Source organism: Eubalaena glacialis, chromosome 3 (genome assembly GCF_028564815.1).
Source record: "Eubalaena glacialis isolate mEubGla1 chromosome 3, mEubGla1.1.hap2.+ XY, whole genome shotgun sequence".
In the NCBI taxonomy this organism is placed as follows: Eukaryota; Metazoa; Chordata; class Mammalia; order Artiodactyla; family Balaenidae; genus Eubalaena; species Eubalaena glacialis.
In genome coordinates this window covers 55,557,981-55,578,806 of record NC_083718.1, presented here as the reverse complement: position 1 = coordinate 55,578,806, position 20,826 = coordinate 55,557,981, and the positions used below count along the sequence as shown (strand labels likewise).

Here is a 20,826-nt window from a genome sequence, read left to right as displayed (position 1 = left end):
AACAGCACTTACTGAGGGCCTTCTAGATGCAAAATACTGGTGCACACATTTCCCAATTTAATCTGAGAGATGAATAAACTTTTTAGAGAACAGAATATGCAACATTTAGTTAACAGAGTAACCAATTTGCATCAGAGGAGCTTTTGTCCATATTTTTTTAACTGAAAAAATAGTGGTAGACTTAGAAGTTAAGAGGATCATTCCCTAGATTCTTCGTTAACAAAGGGCTTTTACCAGCTGTTCGCACCTATCACACAATGAAACCATTATTAGAAAGACTTCAGGGAAGAGACCACTCAGTGTGCTCTCTCCCTCTGCAAAAACCAGCCGGAGACAAGCATCTGCTATAAAATTTTCTGGTTTAATCACTATCAACATCAGAACCATATTACATTAAAGTACAAAACCTGTATGTACAATTACACATACAAAAAATGTTCTTTGTGAGGAACAGTTTTCAGCAAATCTGACAAACAGCAAGAGTTACTCCTATTGGGGGTTTGAAAGGAGAAATGGAAATTTCCAAGATGTGCCCCTCCTCCCTCTGGCTCCTCTGACCCTCCGAACATCAATTTGCAAAGGCCCATGGGAGGAAGGGAGGTATTAACAAACTCAGGCACTCATTCCTCCTCTCTTATGGAAGGAGTGAATTTTTAGGGAACATTTTCCATCCTTTATTACACTGATGTTCCATCCATCTGCATCATTAGGTTCAGTAGTTACCATGACAATATGATGCCTACAGCAATCTAACTTGATAGCCAGATGCCAGAATGTGGAAAAATAGGACCAGCTAAGAAAGTGAGAGAAATATAATTAATCTGAACCACATAAAAAATGTGTACAAAACTAAAACCAAGAGGGAAACTGCCAAAATGTCACCCAAGAGGGAATGATGACGGGAAACAATGATAAGTTTCCGAGATTCAGAACTCTTTTGCTAACTAGAGCCATGAATTGGTCTGTAACTAAGGCTGAGGAAGAAGTCAAAGTTAGTCTAGAATATTGCTCTGAGTGCGTCTCCCCCAATAATTTCCTGCTGCTGAGGCCAGTGGTGTCATCATTGATTCCAGCAGTGGGATTCTTAGGCCCTGACTTTCCCAAGGACCTCAAGCCACATTCTAAGTGTTGCCGCCACAGCATTCTTCTCACCTCCAGTCTGCTGTTATGCCCAGCTTTTCCATCTGATGAAGTCATTTGCACCATCATTCTGAAGCTAATCTTAAGAGACTGAACTGAGCTATGTCCTGGGAGACCCTGTCCCCTTGCGTTCTCTATGCCCCATGGAAGCAACAGGCTAGCACAACCCTCTTAGGGGCCCCGATGTGGCAGAGGGGCTGGGAGATTAAGAAACGAGAACACCATAAAAGTTGTGCTTCAGGGAGACCAGCCTGGGATGGTTGGTCCTTCTCATCATGGCTGGGTTGGATAGCGGCGCTGAGCTAGGCGATTTGGCCGGTTCAAGCTGGTAGCCATGGAGAGCTGGAAAAGAACAAGCATGGCACTAGATTATAGCCCCAAGCATGACTCCGACCAGGGCTGACTGGCTGGATTGAGCTTGGGCATCCTGAGGGTCTAGAAACCCTTCTGCTGTATTTGGCTTCCCATGGTGGTGTTCTCATTATTCGTTTTCACCCAACACCTTCACCTCTTAAATAAGGAGAAAGAAATTCAATTTTATATAGAAGGGAGGCCAGTAATACATCAGAACAAGCAGTCTGCCCCCAGATCATGCAGAAGCAGGGAGTTTAGCTTCAATCAAACTTTGCAATGATCCCCTCACCCCCAGGACACAGCCCTGGTGCAACCACACCATTGACACCAACACCAATTGTCTCTCCTGAGTCGCAAGACTTACGAACGGTCAAGTGCAATATTAATAATAGTGACATTGACTGAGCATTTTCTGAGTGCCAGGCCCTTCACATACATGCTCCGGTTTAATCCTCACAACTACCTGCTGAGGTAGCTACTACTAACCCCATTTTACAGATGCAGAAACTGAGACTTAGAGAGGTTAGTCATTGCTCAAGAACTCAGGCACAGTAAGTTGTTATAAGTAGGTTATAAACCTGGGTCTCCTTAACCCAGAACCCATGCTCCTAACCCCCTCTCCCTCAGGGCCTCCTTACCTGGGGGACCTGGGATGGGTTGTAGAGAGGGACAGCCCCTTTCAAGGGGGGTGGGGGAAGCAGAACACCAGGGCTGAAGTAGAGCCCAGAGGAAACATCCTGTGATGGAAAATAATGGAAAATCCTCTTAGTCACCACTTCCCAGATTCCAGAACATCAAGGGCTTCCCTGAGCATCAACTTTGGTCAAGAGATGCAGACGTGATAGAGCTCAGGGAATCTTGAGCAAACAAACGTGGTTCAAGTGGGCACAGCCAATCCCTGGGTCTAGGGTGGCATTGCAGAGCCTCGGGTGCTGCTGCATGAAAAGAAAAGGCCATAATAAATGTATTAATAGCATCATAAAAAGTAACCTCCTATTCTTTGAAAGATCTAAAATACTACAAGAGTGCTGTAACCAGGCCACAAGAAATAAAAATGTTTTCCTAGCAATTGGCATGAAATCCATACTGGTGTGGACAATTCATCAAGAGTTTATCACAGCCCTTGCCAAGGACACTGGTGAACTCTGGCTCCTACTGGGACAGGGAAAGAGGTCGTTCTCTTTTTTTTGCACATGCCGCACGGCATGCAGGATCTTAGTTCCCCAACCAGGGATTGAACCCACGACCCCTGCAGTGGAAGCACACAGTCTTAACCACTGGACTGCCAGGGAAGTCCCAAGGCCGTTCTCTAGACATCACCTAAGGAAGCAGTTATGGGCTAACTCCTGTTCCCCCCAAACTTCATATGTTGAAGTCCTAACCCCAGCACCTCAGAATGTATTTGGAGACAGGGTCTTTAAACAGGTGATTAAGGTAACATGAAGTCATTAGAGTGGCCCTAACCCATTATGATTGGTGTTCTTATAAGAAGAGAAAACTTGGACATAGACACACACTGAGGTAAGACCATGTAAAGACTCAGGGAGAAGATGGCCAGCTACAAGCCAAGGAGAGAAGCTGCGGGAGAAACCCACGCTGCCGACACCTTCATCTCAGATCTCCAGCCTCCAGAACCGGGAGGAAATAAGTTTCTGGTGTTTAAATGGCACAGTCTCTGATACCTCATTCTGGCAGCCCTAGCAAACTAATACAGAAGCTTTCTCCATATCCTCCACGAGTCAGGCCCTCACAGGGCGATACCTCCAGCCCACATGAAAGTTCAGTCCGCACACAGGCGCCTGGTGGGCGGCTCACCTCAGGTCCCAACAAGCCTCCACTCCCCGTGCCCTCGGCTCTCCCGGCCCCGGACGCTGATCCTCGGGCTTCACTCCCACCTAGGAAGCAATGAGTCAGGGGTGTTCCCGCTGCTCGGGGCAGAGGAGTCCCCACGCCCTGAAGGCAACCCCCACCCCCCCGGGGAGCGCAGAGAGGACCACAGGCAGCCCAGAGGACATGAGGTTGGCGGTACCTGTGTCCCTGGAGGAGGCGCCGGCGTCCGGCAGAGGCTGGGGAGCTGGGGGCGGCGTCGGCGAGAGGCCCGGGCTGGGCTGGGGAGGAGAAGATGCTCAGGGGGCTTCCTGCTTAGTGCAGAAAGGAAGGTAGCCCTGACGGTTAACAAACCGATGCTGCCTGCTTGTACTCCTGCAGGGCCCACATGGCGGCCTCCTGCCTCAACCAGATGCTGGCTTTCTCTCCCCCAAGTTCCATTTTCTTTATGCCGCTCCTCTGCTCAATGATCCAAATTACTCCTGGCCCTCAAAAGTTAAAATTCTTCATCCTGACTTTTAAGGCCTTTCATCATCTGCCTTTCCCCTCACTGGACCAATTTGTTTCCCACAATCTTCCATCACTAAACCTGTTTCACCCGGACCAGGGTAGAGATGCCAGCTCCAGACCCTCCTAGGGCCCCTAGAAGGGGGAGCTTCCACGCCCTCCCTGCCGAGGTTACCTCAGAGTCAGGACCGTCAGATGCGTCTTCGTCTCCAGGGGGGGGCGCATCGCTGGCGGGCTTCGGGCGAAACCAGCTGAGCCAGCCAAACCCCGAGCTCTGGAGGGAGGAAGGCGAGTTCTGTGGCCTGCAGGGTCGCTTCTCCCTCTGAATATGAGATTAGCCAGCCCCACCCCCCGACCTGTGATGGTGGTGAGACAGGAGGGGCAGGGACACCACCGAAGCCCAGATTCCCAGCTCTGCTCCGCCCTCTGGGAAGAGAAGAGTCCCTCCACCTTTGTACTCTCCTTCGCGTCTCCGAGCTTTTCTCTCTGGGCGGTGTTTTCGGAAGACTTCTTATCTGCCTCATCGGAGGACTCCTCCTCATCCTCCTTGACTGATGCAGTGGAACTCTCAGAAATATTTCGTGCTCTGGGAATCAGTGGCACCTGGGATTAAAGAAAACAGAAGTAACATTTTCATAGCACTTGACAGGTTGCAAAGGCACATTTACACGTACTCCCTCGCCTGACCTGCCCAGTAAAGCAGTGGGGAGAGCCCGTGATCCGCAACAAGAGAAGCCACTGCAATAAGAAGCCCGCGCACCGCAATGAAGAGTAGCCCCCGCTCGCCGCAACCAGAGAAAGCCCGAGCGCAGCAACGAAAACCCAACGCAGCAAAAATAAATAAATTTATTTAAAAAGAAAGGTTAAGCAACCTAAGGTCACATAGCTAGTAAACGGCAGAGCAAGGATTTAAACTTAAGCAGTCTGACTCTATTTCTAGGAATTTCTCCTATTTGAATAAATTTGAGGAATAGACAAGGGCTTATATACTAGAATGCCCATCATTGTGTTTTACATATGAGGGGAAGAGAAGGGAGGAGTAGCGAGAAAGAGTAGGAAAGAAAGGAGACACACTTGAAGTGTTTAACAATGGGGGGAAGATGAATTAAAATCTGAGCTCCTTCCAGGGCCTACCAGGCCCTCCATAACCCAGTCTCTCTCTGCCTCTCTGGTCTTGCTTCTTAGCCCTCTCCCCTGTTGCTCCCCACTTTCTAGGTACAGTGATTCCATGCTCTTCCTCGATTGCACCAAGTCAGTCCCATTATAGGCCCTTTGCTCTCCCTATTCCCTCTGCCTGGAACACTTGTTCCCTGAATACTCACCTGGCTTCCATCCACCCTCCATGCTGACCCCTCAGAGATGCCTTCCCTTCCACTCCATGTAAAGTAACATCCCTCATGCACACAGTGGTTTATTTGCAGTCACCTCCATGGAACAGAAGCCCCATGAGGGCAGGCTTTGTCTGCTTCCCTGTGTACCCCCAGCCCCTGTAACAGTGCCAGGTATGTTGTAGGAACTCAGTATTTGTGAATGAATAAATGCATGAGTGATGGTATTTCCATACAATGGATTTTATCACACCAATATTAAAAATCCTATTTAGGAATGACATGGAAAATCTCAATTTTATAGTATTAAATAAATAGAAAATAAAGTTTCACCTACATATGTTCTTAACCATTTAAAAACACATGTGTGTATGTATACACATTTATATACACACATATATACATAGACAGGTCTCCCCCACTTTTCGGAAGTTTGCATTATGCTACTTTGCTTTTACCAAAGACCTACATTAGTACCTGTTTTCCCTAACCAAAAAAAAGTCCAAAGAGGATTTTCGCTTTTACAAAAAAAAGGCAAAAAGTGAAAAAAGCGTTCAGAGTTTGTTTTGTAGGAGCCGTTATAGAGGCAGAGCGTACCCCAAGCAGTGAGAGTGGCCTGCCAAGCTCCTTCCCGGAAACTACGCTCAGCATCTCCGCATCAAGATGCCATAGCTTTGACCTGTGTCTGTGAGCACCTGTGCTTCCTTTCGATTTATTTTGTGCATTGTTAGCAAGATGTGTACTGAGGTAACTGCTTCTTCCCTTCATGCCATTTAGACTTACGAAATGTTTCATGGAAAGGCTCTATGTTTGGATAGCAGGAGAAACCCGTATATAGAAAAAATTTTAGCAGGAAATAATGAAAATATTTGACTATGGACTTCTGAGTGATGTCTGTTTGACTCTTTATAGGACACTTTTTCTTCACTTTTCAAGTTTTCTATAACAATAACATACTAATTTTTCAGTTAGAAAAAAAAAAAAAAAAGTAAAGCATAAAAGTGTTTTAAGCCTTGCAGCCCAGTTGCGACTTGAGGAAGTTAGCCTCCAGCCAGGCAAAGGTAGACAACGTCTTAGGTTTGGGACCAGCAATGCCTGCTGTTGGAGGGAAGGGATTCATTCATCCAACAGCTGGCTGGATGATTACTTAGACGTGGTTCCCTCCAAGACCTGACGGCACACCTGGGCAGAAGAGATTCAGCTGCAGTAGGTCCTTCTTGGAAATAAAGCAAGGTAAAAATTAAAAGAAAGGAAGAAATATCAAGAGTCTTCCATGGTGGGGCAGAGCACAGCAAGTGTTCGGTGCAACAGTAAGAAGAGGGCATCAGAGGGAGCGGATGTGTGAGTCCAAAGCTACACTCAGCCCTGCCGGCCCTGCCCCCATGGATACAGGTTGGCAGGACTGAACATGAACCGGAACAAGCCTCCTCTGCACCTCTCAGGATCTGGTGTAGAAAGAAACAAGGTGAAACATGGAAGAGAGGGCTGGTGCAAGGCACAGGAAGGCATCTGTGAGTGGCTGAGAAACCGTGTCAACTGAAGGAAACCCGCAGCTCAGAGTGGGCACCGCATCTGCTGGGCTCTGTCCTCTCACCTGCGGTTTGGAAACAACCTTCTGCCCATCAGGATGCTGGAAGGTTTCTGGAGACACTGTGTTCTCTCCTATGGCACAAAACACAACAGAAATCATGATGTGAAGTGGGGCCTTTCCCATCTATCCTGAAGAAGGGTAATGGGGACACAGTTGGCTTTCCTAATTGCAAAGCAGCTGGAGCTCTGAGCTCATAGCCCCAAGTGCATCACAGTAAATGCAAAGTCCATTTGCACAAGCCTCTGAATTCCAGCCACCCCAGGACATGCTGCTCACCCAACCTTCACCCAGAACCAGGGTCATTCCTCAGGAACCCCGGAAATCAGGGCCGCATCAAGCTGGATCGCAGGGATCCTCCCTGACCTTCCCCTCCATGTGAGTCTCCCATCTTGGACAGGACCTTGTCTTAGAAGGTCTAAGATCTGATCCTTCTGCGTGGTTTCCCGCACTTCCCTGGCATCACTCAGCAATGCTCACCCATACTCGGCCCCTGTTGTCCAAGGCCTGAGGGGAGAAGACAGAAGCACGAGCCTCTGCCCGCGGTCCCTGACACTGACGACTTCAGAAAGAGGACTTGGCCTAAACTACAGCTCCAGGCACAGGTGGCATTTTCTTGCCTTCTCCAGCTGAGATCCTAGAAACTACAGAATCCAAGGGGATGGCAAGAGTGGCTGCAGTTGGCTGTGCTATGCTTGTCCCAGTAGAGACATGGGCTGGAATGGGAGAGAGCCGTCCCCCTCAGGAGAACGTGAAGTACCAGGCCCTCAGTCATGTTCACACCCACCACTCAGGGCTTTACCAGCTCCCACCCCACACCCTGCACTGGTCCCTGCACCTCCCTCTTCTGCTTGCTCCCCTAGACACCTCGTCACCCAAGGTTCGCTGCCTCGCTGGCAGGTCTTACCAGGGGGTGGGTGCATCTGCTGGGCTTCCTCCCAGGCCCTTCCTCCAGGAGTCTCTGTCACTGCCACGCTGCCACCAGTCCCTGGCAGATGGGTCTCAGGAACTGAGTAAAGAGGCACCGGGACCCCCGTCTGCCTGGAACCTCCTCCTGCTGGGTAGGAGCTGGGCTGGAGGGGAAGGGGCTGCTGTGGGCTGGGATGGGCCGGGCCCATCGGCTCCAGTGTTGGCCACAGGGCTGAGCAGTCCCCAAGGGCTTCTGAGTTGCCTTGATGTCCAGAAAGATCCTGGTAGAAAGTGTCGTCTAAGGACATAGGGCAAAGAGGAGGAAGTGAGACCTGTAATGTGGCATTTGTGTGGACTAATCATACCAGGAACAATCCTGCTCTTTGGAAAGCAGTGACAAGGACAGGCCGCTTGGTGTGGCTGCCATCGACGTGATGACAAGTACAACACAGCAATAATTGTAACACCTCTCACCGCTTATGACTCAGAGTTTACAAAACTATTTCCCTCACTACCTTGTATGATCTCTGAGCCTTAAACCAGTGGGTTGGGAGGGAAGAAATTACCATCTCATTTAACTCCACAATTTCTTGCATTTGGATAAACTTTCTCTTCTAAGGATCTCCTAAGGGACTTCGGTACTTGAAACTTAGAATGTTGCCAGTTAAAACCCAAATCAGACTACAGAAATGATGGCTTTGCTTTTAAAGAAGCAGAACCTTGGCCCAGGAAGGGACCTTGGTGGTATTCATTCTGGCTCTGCCGTGTTGCTGAAGAGACAGACCAAGGTGTGGACGGGGACAATGGCTGCCCCAAGGTTATGGAACTGGTGTGGTCATCTGATCCACCTGCTCCATTGGGTGACAGGAGACACAGCTGCTTCCCAGCGGAAGTGGCCACTCAGAAACACCCAGCCTGCTCTCTTGCAGCCCTTCACCCTCACAGATTCTGGGACGCAGCAGCAAAGCTGGGAAACAGAAACCAAGGCCTGCCCTTCCTTGCTGCCCCCTCGCTTATCCCTGAAGGAAGCAAAAAAGGCTGGGAAACAGCCGGAAGGAAAAAGATGAGGCCCCGTCCTGACCCCACCAGGGAGTGCTGTTTGGGGAAAGGGCACAGAATTAACTGGGGTAACAACGTCTGCCCAACCCAACACTCAGAGGCATCCTGAAGGGAAAGGAGGGATCTGCTGAAAACACTCTGAAACCTATTTCACGCGTGTGGCAATTGATGCTCAAACACCACAGGCACTTCCTATGTCCCCACTGCTAACGTGAAATACAGATAACCCACCACCTCTGGCCTCAAGGAATGTATTCAGCTAGGGAGACTGTACTGACACAAGTGAAGCAATTAGATAACAACACAACATAACAAGATTAAAACCTGAATGTGAAGCAAAAACTCTAATAATGCAGAAACAGAAGTGTCAGGGGTGGGGACTTCCCTGGTGGCGCAGTGGTTAAGAATCCGCCTGCCAATGCAGGGTACACGGGTTCAAGCCCTGATCCGGGAAGATCCCACATGCCGCGGAGCAACTAAGCCCATGTGCCACAACTACTGAGCCTGCACGCCACAACTACTGAGCCCACGTACCACAACTACTGAAGCCCGCGCGCAGCAACAAAGACCCAACGCAGCCAAAAATAAATCAATTAATTAATTTAAAAAAGGAAAAAAATAGTGTCAGGGATGCCTGTGGTCAGCAGAGCTGTGTGGAGAGGGGGGGCCCAGACCACTGGGTCAGATTGACACAGGCAAGGAAGGCACTCCAGGAAGGGAAGGGGGAGAGTCTTTTAGGTTATCTCGTATAATCAGATCCTGAGAGTCAGCTATTACACATTCAGTTCATTGGTTTGGGTACCTGTTGTTTTTCTGGCTCCCAAAATATCCGAGTGAGCAGAGCGAGGATCCCCAATGTCTCCTGCTGCCTTTTGCTATTAAGATAAAGTAAACACCTCTTAAGCAACACAAAGAAAAACAAAAACAGTGAACCATGGTTTAAAATTAAGTCAAAAAGAAACTTTGGGAGTGATAAGGTAAGGGAGTCGCAGGTGAATGCAGTGGCTGGAGGGGGAGGGGGAGGGGCAGCCTCAGCCCTTCCTACCTCCCAGCTCTGCCCAGAGCAGGCGGGGACCAGGGCAGCATCCTCTCCCAGAGGAAGGGGCAAGAGGAGGGAACAAAACCGTGGGCCCCAGAGCCCACAGCACATGTAGGAAGCAAGGGCCGTGTGTGCCTAAAAAGATCCCCCTGCCCTTTCCCAGCGACAGAGGGAGAAACAACATGGAGGAGGCCCTGTTCCAATTACTGTTACAGTTACTACCAGCCGCTTCTGCAATTGTCAGAACAACAAAAGGAAAGGCCCGGAAGTCTTTTAAGCAATTGCCGTACATTACATGAAAGTGACAAGGGCCACTGTGAGCCATTGTTCCTCACAGAGAGATGGAAGCTTTGATGGTCAGAAAATGTATTTTCTGGGACCACAGAGAAGGGTGGCTGGGTGCTTTGGAAGAGGGCCCCACTGTCTCACACCAAACACAGGAAAATGTTTCCAACCGGGCGCGAGGCAGCAGCGGGGAAGCTGAGTGCCACCCCTTCCCCAGTCAGGCTGTGCCTCATGGGTGGCAGGGGACCCCAGAGCCCTCCATGGGGTCGGGGGCTTGCTGAGGCCAGTGCCTGCCTACTCTGGGTCTAGGGCAGCCAAGAGGGAAACAGAGGCCCACCCCACTGACCTGCCCCCCCACTTACCTGCAGCTCCTTGTGGTGCCCCCGAAGATGTACCAGCCAGTCTGGCTCCAGGTCCCTGTCTCCTCGGTGACGGCGGTGGCGTTCTAAAACCAGAGGATCTGACAGCTTCAGTCTCTCTGCAAGCTGTTCCAGGTTTCCAGACGGTAAGAGAGGGAAAAGGAGAGAGAGAGAAGTAAGTGAAATGGACAGACCATGGGGAGAGGCAGTAAGAAAAAAGAAGGGAGCCTTGACTGGTAAACCAGATTACAAAGAATTGCCAAACAGCAAATTCAGCAGATATCTTCCCCGAATTGCAACATAAACAAACAGTTAACCCATCTTGTTGCTAGACACTAAATAAACTATGAGGAGAAACTGTCACTCTGCTTTATGTCTCTGCAAAGCTGTCCTCAGGAGCAGCGCTTCTCAAACTTCAGGCCTGGTAGGAACCACCTGGGACCTTGCTAAAATGCTAGTTCTGATCCCAGAAATCTGTGGGACCTGAGATTCTGCATTTCTAACAAGCTCCCTACAAGGAGACGTCTGTGCTGCTGGTCGAGCGACTGCCTGTATCGTAAGACTATTCCATCATTAAGTTCCCAGACTTTCCTACTCCTCCATTCTGGGTCCTGAGCTCCCTACAACCATCATCCTGTTGGCAGAAATTTGCCATCAAAGGGGCTCAGTACCACAGATTTTATTGATTACAGAATCCAACATTGGGCCTCATCTAAAGCAAAGAAAAAATTGATGGTAGGCTGCCTTTTTACTCTCAGCTAATGGATTTTTCTTCAATTAATTGGAACAACTATTTGCCTGATGGTTTTCTTTCTCAGGAACTAAAAGTTGGTATGTTTTTGTTTTCTCTTTTTGAATGTATCTCACATGTGATAAAATATTCCATGCATTTAAAAGCATTTTAATAAGGATCATTTCCTGTTTTAACCACTAAAATATATTTTCTAAGCCCAGCCTTTATCATTAGAACAGTTCACCGTAACAGGCAGTTTTACTGTACCAAAAAAGCAGATGCAAGAATGAATTTCCTGCATAGCACATGACTGGTTTCCAGTCCCCCAGTTTCACTGCGTCCCTCCCCGCCGCCATCCCCGCCCATAGCATCCTTCTTTGTGCAGTGTCAGGCCTCTGCTTATCACATCTGGACATGCATATGTGGTCAAAGACAGCCACGGGCTCCAATTTTACAGCATGTTCAAAGAAGATGAAATGGGGTGTCTGAGCCGCTTTACAATAGCTTTCTCTGAACACTGAAGATAACACACCTGCAGAGAACCCTTTGAGAAGCTCACCTTGATGAGTTCCACTAATAGCACAGGGTGACTGTTCTCCCCCTGGCTCAGGAGGGCTGTGCCAATGGCTTCGCAGTAATGCAAGGCCTGGGACGCAAGGCCGTAATCTGCCAGACGGGAAGCATAAAGGAGCTTATACACCTGTGAAGAGGAGCAGGGCCAGTGATGAGCCCATCCAGGCAGGGACAGAAAGAGAGAAGTGGAGATAAGACTTCTTGGAAGTCAGCTGACTGCCAACTTCCTCTAACTCTGGATCCAAATATTAAAGAGGGCCTTGTGCCATTTGGGGCATTCTATCTGTGTATGGGCACAATTCCAAATCCAGCCTGCAGTTCCGTCCTCATAGAGAAAGGGCTGGAAGGCACATCAGCTGAATCTCCCTAGGCTCTGGTCACCGTGGAAATGCACTGGACTCTTCTTATCAGGCAGCCCACATCTCTGGGAAGGCTGGTGTATGTGGGGCACAGGACCAGGCACCAGGGGGATGGATAAAAGAAGAAAAAATGACTCAGGTGCAAGGGACTTCAAGCCCAAGGGAGTGTACAGACAGAGACAGGTAAGGGTTCAGAGAAGCATGAGTGACAGAACTAAATGGAGCCTGAGGGCTGGAAATCAGACAGACCCAAGTTCAAATCCCAACTCCATGCTGGGTGTGGAACATTGAGCTAGTTACCCCACCTCCTCTCTGCGCCTTGGTTTCCTCACTATAATATGGGGATGATAATACGATCTACCCCTTGGCTGTTGTAAAGATTCAGTGAGATAATCCATGTAAAGTCCTTAGAACAAATGGTACCCAAGAGATGTGAGCCAATAGCATGTAACTCCTTGGAACCTGTTTTGTAAAAGGGGGGTAATCATGCCTGCCTCACAGGATTAGAAATCATACAGTCAAAGCATCATAACACAGTGCCAGGCGTGTAGAACTCATTCCCTAAAAACAGCTAATCTCACTGCTATCAGCCCAAAGACAGCTGAGAGGTGGGATGACTACAGAACAGAAAGAAAAAGACTGAAGACCTGCATGGACCCAAAGGAGCTGGTCAGGCAGGGCTCTGCTGGAGAAGGTGGGTCTTTGGTAAAACTCTTAAAGAAGATACTAACTGGGTCATTGCCCTATAGGCAGTAATTCATTCATTTCCAAGCCTTTGTTTTGTGTTTTGTGTTTGGTGGTGGTGGTGTGCATGTGTGTGTGTGTTGCTGCCACCGAGTACACTCTCAATACAGGCACGGAAGGAGTCATTATGGATTTAAGGGGACAACAGGGCATCCAGTAGAGAGGTTGAGAAGAGAGGTTAGAACCTGCGTGGACACCGCCTGCACAGCTGCAGCCCTGGGGGTGGAAAGAAGGATGGGGGCCAAGGACAGAGCAGGGAGGAATTTTCAGAGTTAAAAACAGAGTCATCCAAAAGAGATGGGAGCGGCAGGTCAGAGGAGAGGGAGAAGGGTGAGCAGCCCCCAGTTGGGACTTCCTGCTCCCACTCCCAGCAGGATGACCATGGGGCTGAGGAGAAGGTGGAGCCATTTGGAGGTAGAAGAGCAGAAGAAGCTGCAGACAGGAGGGGAGCCCCAGGGCTGCTGGCACGATTCTCATTGTCAGGAGTGAGGCAGGAGCCCCCAGCACAGAGGCTGCTGCAGTGTTTTGCTTTCCTATCTTAAAATGCAAACCCTTAGGGGACCTAGAAAGACATCCTAACCCTTCCCACATTCCAGCTAATGAGGAAAAGTCCAGTGGATGACTTAGCCCAGCCACTACCTGCCAGATAGCAAGGCGGAAAACCCAGTGGCCCACAGCCATGTGACGCAGCTAAGGTGGTGGCCTCGTGAGGGTTCAGTTACCTGGAAAGAAGGGATGAAGGATTTGGGGCGGCCCAGCATCTGACAGTACTCGAAGATTTCCGTCCTCTGGATAGCCTCAGTTGTTGCAAATTTCAAAAACTCTTGACTAAAACCAGGGAATAAGAATAAAAGAGATTGAGGTGGGGACAGATTTAAATCCTAGTAGATGGCCAAACACCAGCTGCATCCATTCGTGGTAGAGTTTCTGTCCTGGGCTGATCCCTGGGGCAGCTCCAAGAGAGGAAAGAGAATCTGCACCTCCAGAGGCTCTGGGGGAAGGAGGCGGGAGAGACTGGGGGGAGGGGGAGATCGCTGCCATCTTTGCTGGAGGGTCACGTAAGGCAAGCTGCTCTCACACCCAGCTCAGTGGGGCACTGGGTCCTCCCCGTAAGCACGCTGAGAGCCAGCCTTAGTGCCCTGAGAACCCAGAGCGGGCGTCTGTGAGAGGCCACCATAGCCTGAGCGGAAGAGCAGAAAAGAGGGAGTGATGTGACATTCGGAAGCATTGAAGAAAGAAGGCCCGGCAGAGAGAGGGTAGCACTGCGGAGCCAAAAATCAGAAGATGGTCCCTGTGCTGGAGGTTCATTCCAGTGAGGAAGCAGGCTGGGTGAACGTGATCTGAGGGGCCCTCAGAGTCCCCACAGGTCCCAAACCAGCTGCTGTGGGGTTTGAAATCATAATCACGGGGGCTATGCCTGGGGTCAGGACTGTATCTCCAGAAACATCCTCGTACAACATAAACATAGGAGGGAGACACATTAAACCGTTTCATTTAGTGTCTCATTTGGCCCAGACGGGCCTCTTTGACAAGCCAACTAGGTGCTATCAGAGACCGTGACCTTGACAGACAGACTATGAGAGGCTGCGTTTCTACAAAGAAAAGCCTGACAGTCTGGATTCCAAGTCCAACCTGACCCCACACTAGCTGTACCATCTTAGACAAGTTACTTAACCTCTCTGTGCCTTGGTTTCCCTCCTCTATAAAGTGAAGATTAAAAGTGTACCTTCTTCACAGGGTAAATGTGTAATGATTAAAGGAAATAGTGCAAATAAAACGGCTGGCACAATGTAAGAACTTAGGAAATCGTAACTATTACAGGGAAAGAGAAAGAGAGATCTAGAATGTGGAGAGCAGCTAGAGAGCAAGCTGGTCATTTTGTCCATTTATTCATTGTCTAGAGGCTTATTAAGGTCCTTCTGTGTGAAAAGCCTAATGCTACGGCCAGCAGGGAATAAGTGACAGGCGTGACTCTGAGTAGCTTGTGCACCAAGTCAGGGTAGGGTGTGGTGGCTAAACAAACGTCTTCCACTTTCGGGTTTTGCACAAGGCGGGCTCTGAGAACGGGTCCAGAGCTGCCTAACGCAGAGGCTCAAGCCGCCAAGCTCCCGCTAAGCATTTTCTAGTCAGTCTCTGAGCACGGAGCCAGGGAGCCACCGAGTGGCCATAGGGGTACAATGCAACCCACAGGCACCAGTTCACAGCTTCCCCGGAGCAGGGCCTGGACCTGAGGCCCCCCGGCGGTGTGATGCGGCACCCACCCGGCATCTCCTCCCCCAGAGCCTACCTGTGCAGAAAACCATCCCAGAGGAGGGGACCAGCAGTGGCCGAAATTCACACAAGACAATGGAAAATGGAGCCATGAAGCCCAGCAAGGGCTAAACCAATCCCCTGGAAGATGTCCTTCCCACTCCCTTTCCCCCAGAAGATCGCATACCTGTGGCTACTGCCCAGCAAGGCCAGGTGGTCTGTCTTCACGGTGTAGGAGCCGAAGGGCACGTGAGCCATGAGGTAGCAGAAGTGAGCTGCTTCCACCAGCCCCTTCCCAGCTGCAGGAGGAGAACAAGCCCCGGTCACGGAACACGCCCACGTGAGGACCCACCATCTGGGGGGGATGGGAGAGGGCTGGAGAGGGGCTTGGAGGTCGGAGCGGAGAGCCTCATGGGGATAAAGGAACGAGCTTTGCACACTACGAGTCACAGACCCCAAACCCCACTCCCTCTCCTACCGCATTTTTGGCCTCCGACATTATTTCACTTCTCTTCAGCCAGAATACGGCACTATTTCACGTTCCCCCTAATGGATTTTCGATGAGGATGTTTCTAAGCATTTTACTCCTTCTGGAGAGGGAGAAATGGGTAGAAATGCCTACACCTGAGCAGAGAAGCTGGCCGTTGGGAGTAGCAGTTTTTAAACTAGGCTTCTTGGGGCACTAATGCCTCCCCTGCTAAAGTCAAACAATAGAAGACCTTTCCCAGTGATCATAAAAATTACATTCATTACCAAATTGTTCCCAGTTTTAAAATGTTCTCCCATACATTTTCCATTACCTCAACATTGAATTAATTCAAATAGGTAAAGTAACTAGCACGGGGCCCGGCACCCAAGAAGGTTCGGCAAAAGTTAGTTCTCTTTCTACCCAGGTGCTGAACAACCTGCCATTTGACTGGGCGCAATCTTACGCGTAGCTATTTTAAGTTTAGCAGAGCAGTATTTCACGAAGTGCCACAAAGCGATGATTTCTAGACGTTCTGGCCCTTGACCAAATCTGAGAACCACTGATCTGGAACATTCAACAGCCCCTAAGTGTTTATGAGGCCACATTCACAGAGAGATGATAGAAATAAAGATTATACGATTACCCAGGGTAGTTCAGGCAAAAATAGAATTTCCTATCTGGTTGAGCTGGGTCACTGCGGGAGTAACGGCAACAGTAGGCGAGATGCCCCCGTGTGTTAACTCCATCTGCACGGGAATCTGACCCAGGCATAGGAATCACCTACTCAGGGGAGCCTCCTACAGTGGCAGACCCCAGAGTCTCAGGGCCCTGGCCTGCACTGGCTCACAGCGGAAAACTGGGAAACAGAAAGGCAAGAAGGACACCCCTCTCCCTGGAGTTTCTGTCCCCAAAACACTGAGGCTCCTAGGTCAAAGGAAAGCCTGAGGCACAGACTCGGGCCCAACACAGAACCTGAGAATCTAAGCACAGGGTGGTTAAAGCTGGCCTGGAAATAGAGGAGAGGAGGGGATGGAGCTGGTCTCTGCTTACCCAGGGTGTCCCCCATGGTGACAATCGTGCGCTGATACAGGTCCGGGTCCCCACCTTGATTCGACAGAATCACAGCCAAGTGCGGCCTCCAGTCTCCCCACTGCTCGTCCCCACAACACTGAAAAGCAGCAGAAAAAATTGAAAATTGACTGAGTAATGTAGCCCTGACCAGAACATAGGTAAGTAAGGAAGGTTGTTGTCTATTTCCTGGTTTTCCGGGAACTCCCATTATGCTGCCGGCAATGTGGCCACTCATTGATTTTGCGTTCTCTTTTTAAAAAAGCAAAACTCTTAGAAGGATGAATAGGCAGGCAGGCAGACACATATACATACATACATACACACACAGGGATGTTGGGAGATAGATAAATGGAATGACACTCTTGGTCACTAATTTTCAGATTTCCTCCTGGTGCCCCTAACCCCAAGAGCTAGGGACAAAATCAAAAAAAAAAAAACAACAACAACTGATGTTTCAGTGGGAGAAGGAGGATCAAATACCCTTGGTTCATGAGAAGAGTCCACATTAGCCAGTTAGAAGACAGGGGAACACTGGGCTCCTTGATACCTTTTTACCAATTGGCTAATGTTTTCTGGTTTTACAAAGCCAACGCCCTCTCTCACACATCACCTTCTTTAATCTTCACAACAACCCTGTGAACTCTAATTCCTATCGCCTCTTGAGGAGTGAGAAAACCAGGCCAAGTGACCCAGCCAGCACTATGTCCCCTCCCTCTGGTGACAATGCAGAGGCAGCAGAGCTCCACGAGGGGGCGGTAGAGTACAATCAGAGAAGTGGGAGCGGGCAGAAGCCCCTCACGAATGATGGGCCGCCCTTCTCCTGAATGAAGGGGAATCTCAGGACAGGAAATATCAATAAAGAAACAACACAATGTCACAGAAACAACACGGGCCCTGGATTCACCTGGGGTCCTGCCTCTTGAGCAAGTTCCTTTATGTCTTTGAACCTTTGTTTCTTCATCTCTTAAATGGAGATCATGATGTCTACCTGACAGTATTTTTTTTTTTACATCTTTATTGGAGTATAATTGCTTTACAATGTTGTGTTACTTTCTGCTGTATAACAAAGTGAATCAGCTATATGTATACATATATCCCCATATCCCCTCCCTCTTGCGTCTCCCTCCCACCCTCCCTATCCCACCCCTCTAGGTGGTCACAAAGCACAGAGCTGATCTCCCTGTGCTATGCAGCTGCTTCCCACTAGCTATCTATTTTACATTTGGTAGTGTATATATGTCCATGCCACTCTCTCACTTCATCCCAGGATTACTGTTGATAATAATATAGTTAGATGAAGCCCAGAGCATAGTGCCTTACACTTGGTTTGCACCTTATAAATTACATGTAGGTATAAATACACACACACACACACACACACACACACACACAGAAGCACAGCAAAGGAAAGAGGTGATTTGCAGACCAGTCTCTCCTCCAATTTGTTATACTGAATAGATAGAGCAGGAGATTGACAGTAATAGCTAAGATCTGGAGGTCAAAACAATTCACAATTATTTGGTATTGTATTTGTAATTATCCCACAGAAGAAAAGATGCTTTATCCAACTCCATTTTATAGTGACTCTGTTTATCTGGGCAATGCAGTGTGAATGAGGACGATGATGACAATAAATCACAATAATAACAGCAGTTCTCACTTACTGCACTCTGACCCTGGGCCACAGCCTGTGCTAAGCATTTCTCCTAAGAACAATCACATGCATTAGGTACTATTATTATCCCCATTTTCACATGTGAGCCAGGCTCTTTCTTGCTGAAACTAAAGGGACTAGCAAAAGAAAAGCCCTTGCTAAAAGAACAAAAACTTAGAAGTAATTCTTCTGTCTCCTCCCCCAGGTGATTTGGAAAAAAATCACTGTAAAGCAGGTCTATGGAGGGAGAAGAGAGAGAGAGAACGCTTATTAACTAACTTCAATGGGCCAAGCATGGTGGTTGATATGTTCAGATATTCTCTCCCCTTTAATTTTTACAGTAGCTCTGTTAGGCATCAAAATGCCCACAAAGATGAAAAGCTGAGGCTCTGAGATTAAGTAGCAGGGCCCAGTTCACACAACAGGGAGGAGCAGAGTCTAGGTTAAGCCTGTCACAGAAGCCCACGTCTGTGTTTTCCAGCTGCCATGCTTTCTCCACTACTCCTCTTATTATAAGTACCAAAGTCTAGCCTTTTACTGGATGCTACGATGCTAGGAAACTCTTAAACACTAGGGTCAAATACTGCATTGGCATATCACCTCTGGCTCCTCGGTTTTCTCACCCAAGAGTAGGGAACATTTAGCAAATTCTACCAGTGCAATGAGACCCAATGGACTGTATGCTGATTACATCATTTCCTGCATTTAGTGCTTTGTGACACGGTGCAATTTCATTGCAGAGCACAGGCCCTCAGCAGAATTGTGAGGTGCACCCCATGTTCCAGTATAGCCAGCTGGTTTGACGAGGGGGCATGAAAGTCATCATTTCTCTTTTCTTTTCTTGAAGTTGTCCACAGCAATAAGAGAGACAAAAAAGCAAAAGCATGAAGTACATTTTCATTGAAACTAGGTTTCAGCAAAAATCCAAGCCTCTAAACACAAGAAAAGGCTTCCAAAAGTAATGGAGATTGAACAGAGGTGGGTTTAGGAGGCAGAGAGAGAGAACACCAGAGGGAGGGGATCCCACAGCCATCTCCACTGGCTGGGGAGAAGCAAAGATGCTCACAGAAAACACCAGGTCATGCGGAAATGCCAGCTGGCCTGGAATATGGCCCTGGCACCTCCCCAGCTCAAACCTCCCATAAATAACTCATCCAGGGAAGACCTGAAGCCTATGAAGGAATAAGTACAGAATCTCTACAAATATACCATCAAGATAAAAGGAGGGGGGAAGGTAGAGAGAACATTCACCAGAAAACTGTTTCCACAAAACAAAGAATTGTCACCAAACATTTCATCATGAATTTAAGTAAAATAATGAAACAATTTGTTCTAAGAAGCAAGGGTCTAAAGCTAAGTTACAGGAGCAGAGGAAAGAGATGGTGGAGAACAGGGGGAGGTAAATGTGACCTGCAGAGCTCAGGAGGGAAGTGGGAGAAAAATCAAAGAAATAAAGACAAAAATGGAAAAAGCACAGAAGCCAAGAGACACTGATGAAAACACAGTAAGGGACACACAGGATGGACACACAGCAAAAAAGAAGAAAGAAAGAATTGAAACAAAAAAAATTTTTTTTTAATTAGAGAGAAAATTATATATATAATTCACATGTGTATATGTATACAGTTCACATATATATATATATATGAACTATATATATTTTATGTATAGAGGGTGTTCCTGAAAAGAAAACCAAAATAAGAGAACAAAATAAATACTGAAGGATATAATTCAAGAAATTTCTCTGGAACTGTAAGATATGGATGCACATATTAAAAGAGCATGCTGTATCCCCGAATAACTGACACAGACAGTCAACAACAAGATATATCTTAGTAAAGTTATTGGACTTCAAGGATAGGGAAGGAATACCTTGGGACAAAAAGATCAATGCTCTTATAATGGGAAAACTATCAAGCTGGCCTCAGGGTTCTCCCGAGCCACGTCCCACACTGATGACGTAGAATCTAACACGTCCAGCTTTGAAGGGTCATGTGCAGTGGTGGGAAAGAAAGAAAGCCTGGTTGTGGGAAGTGTGGAGAGCAGCCTCAGGTTCTCTCACTATTTGCCACACAGCGGGTAGCCGTGGATTGTGGAAAGGGCACAGTCTTTGGAATCAGACAGACCTGGGCCCATCCTGACTCCACTACTCCTAGCTCTGTGATCTTGGTCATTTTACACCTTTGCGACTCAGTCATCACGTCTGCAAAACAGGGATAATCATTCCTACCTCCGTGCGTTAAATGAAATAACATGCATCACAGCGCTTAGCACAGGGCCAGGCACATGGGAGGTGATTAACCAACAGTAATTACTTATTTTTCATCTCTAAAGCCATCACCTCGTTCCCGAGCAGTCCCTACCCCCTAAACCCTTAGGGTGCTGGGGTGTTGAGGGGGTCCTGTCACAGAGGGTACCGTGGCTGCCTGTGGGATCCTCCCCGACATGAGCTGGAAGAGGGTCTGCAGTGGGTCGTTGAGTGCCAGCGTGCTGGTGAAGCTGCAGAGAGAGGAGACGGCCCATCAGTGGGAACCCAGCCAAGAGAGCCTCTAACCCATTGCCTGTGAGGCACAAGGCC

General features: G+C 48.5%; 1 protein-coding gene across 1 annotated transcript in view; it reads right to left on the bottom strand.

Moving 5' to 3' along the window:
* Nucleotides 1-372: 372 nt before the first annotated feature.
* SEC16B (SEC16 homolog B, endoplasmic reticulum export factor) overlaps nt 373-20,826 on the bottom strand; it is a 36,476-nt gene continuing 16,022 nt past the window's right edge. The window contains exons 11-25 of the mRNA XM_061185675.1: nt 20,666-20,747; nt 16,574-16,691; nt 15,242-15,353; nt 13,527-13,632; nt 11,688-11,828; nt 10,399-10,521; nt 9,515-9,587; nt 7,652-7,951; nt 6,751-6,818; nt 4,279-4,431; nt 4,004-4,102; nt 3,524-3,602; nt 3,310-3,389; nt 2,133-2,231; nt 373-1,482 (exon numbers count right to left, since the gene is read on the bottom strand). Of these exons, the coding sequence (XP_061041658.1) occupies nt 1,414-1,482; nt 2,133-2,231; nt 3,310-3,389; nt 3,524-3,602; nt 4,004-4,102; nt 4,279-4,431; nt 6,751-6,818; nt 7,652-7,951; nt 9,515-9,587; nt 10,399-10,521; nt 11,688-11,828; nt 13,527-13,632; nt 15,242-15,353; nt 16,574-16,691; nt 20,666-20,747 (1,702 nt within the window). The 3' untranslated portion in view covers nt 373-1,413. The remainder of the gene's footprint in view (nt 1,483-2,132; nt 2,232-3,309; nt 3,390-3,523; nt 3,603-4,003; nt 4,103-4,278; nt 4,432-6,750; nt 6,819-7,651; nt 7,952-9,514; nt 9,588-10,398; nt 10,522-11,687; nt 11,829-13,526; nt 13,633-15,241; nt 15,354-16,573; nt 16,692-20,665; nt 20,748-20,826) is intronic.